Source organism: Cajanus cajan, chromosome 4 (genome assembly GCF_000230855.2).
Source record: "Cajanus cajan strain Asha chromosome 4, NIPB_CcT2T_4, whole genome shotgun sequence".
NCBI classification, from domain to species: domain Eukaryota; kingdom Viridiplantae; phylum Streptophyta; class Magnoliopsida; order Fabales; family Fabaceae; genus Cajanus; species Cajanus cajan.
Window position 1 is genome coordinate 10,511,737 of NC_138520.1, and position 4,043 is coordinate 10,515,779.

Genomic DNA, 4,043 nt, shown 5'->3' on the forward strand with positions numbered 1-4,043 from the left:
TCATACCACACTATTCAAACCAGTAAAAAAAATTATCATACTATTCAAATCGATGAAGCTTAATCTTTATGTAACTTTTGCTTTATAATAACCAGCGGAAAAAGAATATATTCTGTATCTGTATCTCCGGTGTTCTTTTTTTTTTTTTTTTTTTTTTTCATGAATGCAATCCACATAGTATTATGGAACTTATAATTAAAGACTAATTTGCACTTGCAAAACGTAATTTTTACTAACAAAATATTATTTTAACATAAACAGAAATTGAACTTGAGATGTGACTTTTCTTTGAATATACACATGTTAGTAGAAGTAATGTATAATTACCGGTGTTTTTAAGAATAAAACTTCTATACAAAAGAGCTTTTTTTAATTTTTTATTAATTATTATCATGCGATTCATACATGTTTATGTAGGATTAAAATTGTCAAAAAATAATGCGAATACTAAAATAAAAAATTTCTTTATAAGTATAGATAAATTTTCAAGCTACGTTAAAAGACAATTTCTGTGAACAGGATTAATGAATTATTATGGTCACTATGCTAAATGCTAACATAAATTTGATCTCGAAAAGATTTTTCAAGATAACATTACTATGTTGCATTGCTAATTTATTTAATACAATAAACTTGTGTCTTTTTCCCCATATCTTCATTCTTGTCTAACGTGAGATCCATTGTAAACTTTTAGTGGCAAGTAATATTTAATTATTCAAATTCAATTTCACAATTAAAAAAATAAGCAAAAAGGAAAACAGTTCGATGATTAACTTAAACTGAACAGTTGTTTTAGGTAAGATAATTGTCTTTCTCAATCAATTAACAAAGGAGACAAGGACAATGTCACATAAATCAAAAACTTGGAATTGATTAAAAGAAGGTGAAGAAGAATCTATGAATAAAACATGATAGAGGGGAACAACATGTCTTTGGTGACGTGAGAAGAGGGGTACAACTTACAACAAACGCAGCACGCACGATAATATATATGCATGAAACTTTAAAATATTATTGTTATGTGTAGCCACATAGATGGCATGACCACCTATGTGCCAAGCATGGCTTAAATGATCTCTTAGTTTATGGGTGCATTCGAAGGATCATTTTGGAGCCTCCACGTGGCATCCATTCATGCCTTCACTATCATACTTTCAACTGTTTGACTTGGCAAAATGTGGGGAAGAGTGAGGACAAGGACTTGGTATTCTCAACTCTTTTCAAAACCTAGTTTCTTATTTCCTTATTTCCACCGTTTGTTTTTGATCTAGGTATCCCTTAGGATGCTTAACCAAATTGGATGTTGACCTAAAGACACCATTTTATGACCGTTTCAAGATGTAGGAAATTAGTAATGTAATAATACATTATGTTTTTTTTTTGGTTACAAAAATGCTCTAAATTTAAGTTTTCTTAAATTTCCGACTCTACTTCGTAGATGCCATATTGGTTACAATATTATATGTGATAAGTTGGTTTTTTAAATTATAAAGAAAAAATAAGAAATGATAATATACTAATGATAATATGTAATTAGTTATTAGTATATTGCCATGATCATTTAACTTAATTATTGAATAAAGATTTAAATATTTTAGATTAAGAATAAAATTAATGAAAATTTACACACGTGCATACACACATCTATATATATATATATATATATATATATATATATATATATATATATATATATATATGTTTGTGTGTGAAATAATACTTTAAATAAATAGAAATTGTTCTGTAGGGTGTGAAATTTTCTTTTCAGTCATTTTAAAGGGTTGGGAGAAATATTGTTGGAACTTAAAATGTAGGTTATAAGTTAATTTTAATTGTCCTATTTGTTTAGAAACATGATCATTTTGAGGGAAAGAAGAAGAAAAAATTAGGAGCATGACTAAAACTACATAAATACTATTAAGGATTATTTGGATAAACTTCTATAGAATTAAATTTTAAGAGAAAAAATAAGAAGAAAAATTGAAATAAACCTTTTCCTAAGTTAAAACTAATTTATGCACAAATTAAAAATAAAATTTTGAAAAAATTAATAAGAAAGAACTTTTACAAATTATAATATGCATAAATTAATTTTACTTTATTGAAAAATTTATTTCTTTTTTCTTTTTTAAAAGTACTTATAGAAAAGTTTACCCAAATATATCCTAAGAAAAAAAATATTAGAAGCAAGACTAAAACTACATTAAATTGATTCACTTTTTGGCTCATACGTTCAAACTGAGGCTTGACTCTTTCAGTAATGCGATGCCCACAAACGACATACATAGGAGCGGTCATTCTGTTGAAAAAGTAGAGGGAGATATTGAATTTGAACGATACCTTGTCAACATCATGTAAAATTTTAAGTATAATTTAAAAAAATTAAACAATTATCATATTTCAACTTTCAAGATGTGCATGCAATATACTAATCCCACTTGCTTGCTGAAAAGTTAGGTACCTTTTTTCATACACATATATATATATATATATTCTCACAACTTGTAAACAACAACATGAAAATTAAGTAATAGCTTGCTTTCCATCAACATTGTGTGAGCTAAAACACTTTCTTCTCCTCTTGTCTCTTTTTGACACATCTTCATCATCATAACTTCTCCCTCTCAAGTACCATTTTCTTTAATAAACTTGTGATGGAAATTCAGTTCCAACAACCAAACCTGCAGCATCAGAAAGCAGGCATTGCAATCACCAAAGGAGGGAAGTTCAAAGGGAGAAGCAGAAACAACAACACCAACAAATTTGTTGGTGTGAGGCAAAGGCCTTCAGGGAGATGGGTGGCTGAGATCAAAGACACAACTCAGAAGATAAGAATGTGGCTTGGCACATTTGAGACTGCTGAGGAAGCAGCCAGAGCCTATGATGAAGCTGCATGCCTTCTTCGCGGATCCAACACTCGCACCAACTTCATCACTCATGTCTCCTTGGATTCCCCTCTTGCTTCTCGAATCCGAAATCTGCTTAACAACAGAAAAGGTATTAAAAAAGAGGAGGATTCTAATGCTAATGCCCCAAGAGTTAGCACCATTAGCAGTGCTAGTGCTGGTGCTAGTACTAGTGCTAGTACCAATACTAGTACTAATTCAAGCAGTGACAATGACAATAACAACAATAACAAGTCTCTTTCTAATGTGGCAACTCAAAGTTCAAATCTGTTTGATGATGCTTATAAACCAGATTTGAGCAATTGCAGGGAGGAATATGAGTCTAGTCATCAATCCAATGCTTCATGGGGTTTTGGACCTGTCTTTGATCGTTTTCCTATTGCTCAAATATTGGATATTCCAAAGATTGATGATAGCTTCACTGATGCAGCTGACTTTGAGCTTTCAGAATTTGAAAGAATGAAAGTTGAAAGACAAATATCAGCTTCACTCTATGCAATTAATGGGGTGCAAGAGTACATGGAAACTGTTCAAGAATCCAATGAAACACTCTGGGATCTTCCACCCTTATGCTCGTTGTTCTGTTAAACTTGAAGGTCTAAATGATCCTACATTTATTTCTTCTCAATGTCATTGGGCCTATTTACTTTATTATTATTGAAAACTTGAGGTAAGAATGTGGGAACTAAGGATTGATTGAAATATTACAATAACATATATAGCTTTGGTGAGATATAATTTTGTTTTCCTAATTAACTGCTTTCTTAATGTCGGCAGGAAGATCCATGAGTTGCATTAGCTCCTTCTGAAAGCTCTTTTTCAATCACTATAATGTAAAAAGTCTACGTGTTTATGTTCCTCTTTTTCACATCCTAATGTCAAAAGTAAATCTTCACGTCTTTTTGTATCAAAGTCATTTTTCTAGGAATACGTCAGTGTGAAAGACTAGACTTTGGAAACAGAATAAGCAAATTGGAATCTAATCTTAGAACCAAAATCAAAATGACTATTCACGTTGCTTTACATGGATAAACAGTAAAATCACATTAATTTCCTTTAAATATGAAAAGGACAAGTACTATGCTTGCTTCGCTAGTTATTAATGAAAATATGCTTCCGTATCTTCTCAGGATTTTG

General features: G+C 30.5%; 1 protein-coding gene across 1 annotated transcript; it reads left to right on the forward strand.

Moving 5' to 3' along the window:
• Nucleotides 1–2,523: 2,523 nt before the first annotated feature.
• On the forward strand, nucleotides 2,524–3,774 carry LOC109798029 (ethylene-responsive transcription factor ERN1). Its single transcript, XM_020358217.3, has 2 exons — nucleotides 2,524–3,576; nucleotides 3,684–3,774. Exon 1 carries the CDS (start codon nucleotides 2,655–2,657, stop codon nucleotides 3,492–3,494), a length of 840 nt encoding a protein of 279 aa, XP_020213806.1. The 5' UTR covers nucleotides 2,524–2,654; the 3' UTR covers nucleotides 3,495–3,576; nucleotides 3,684–3,774.
• The last annotated feature ends 269 nt before the right edge of the window (nucleotides 3,775–4,043 follow it).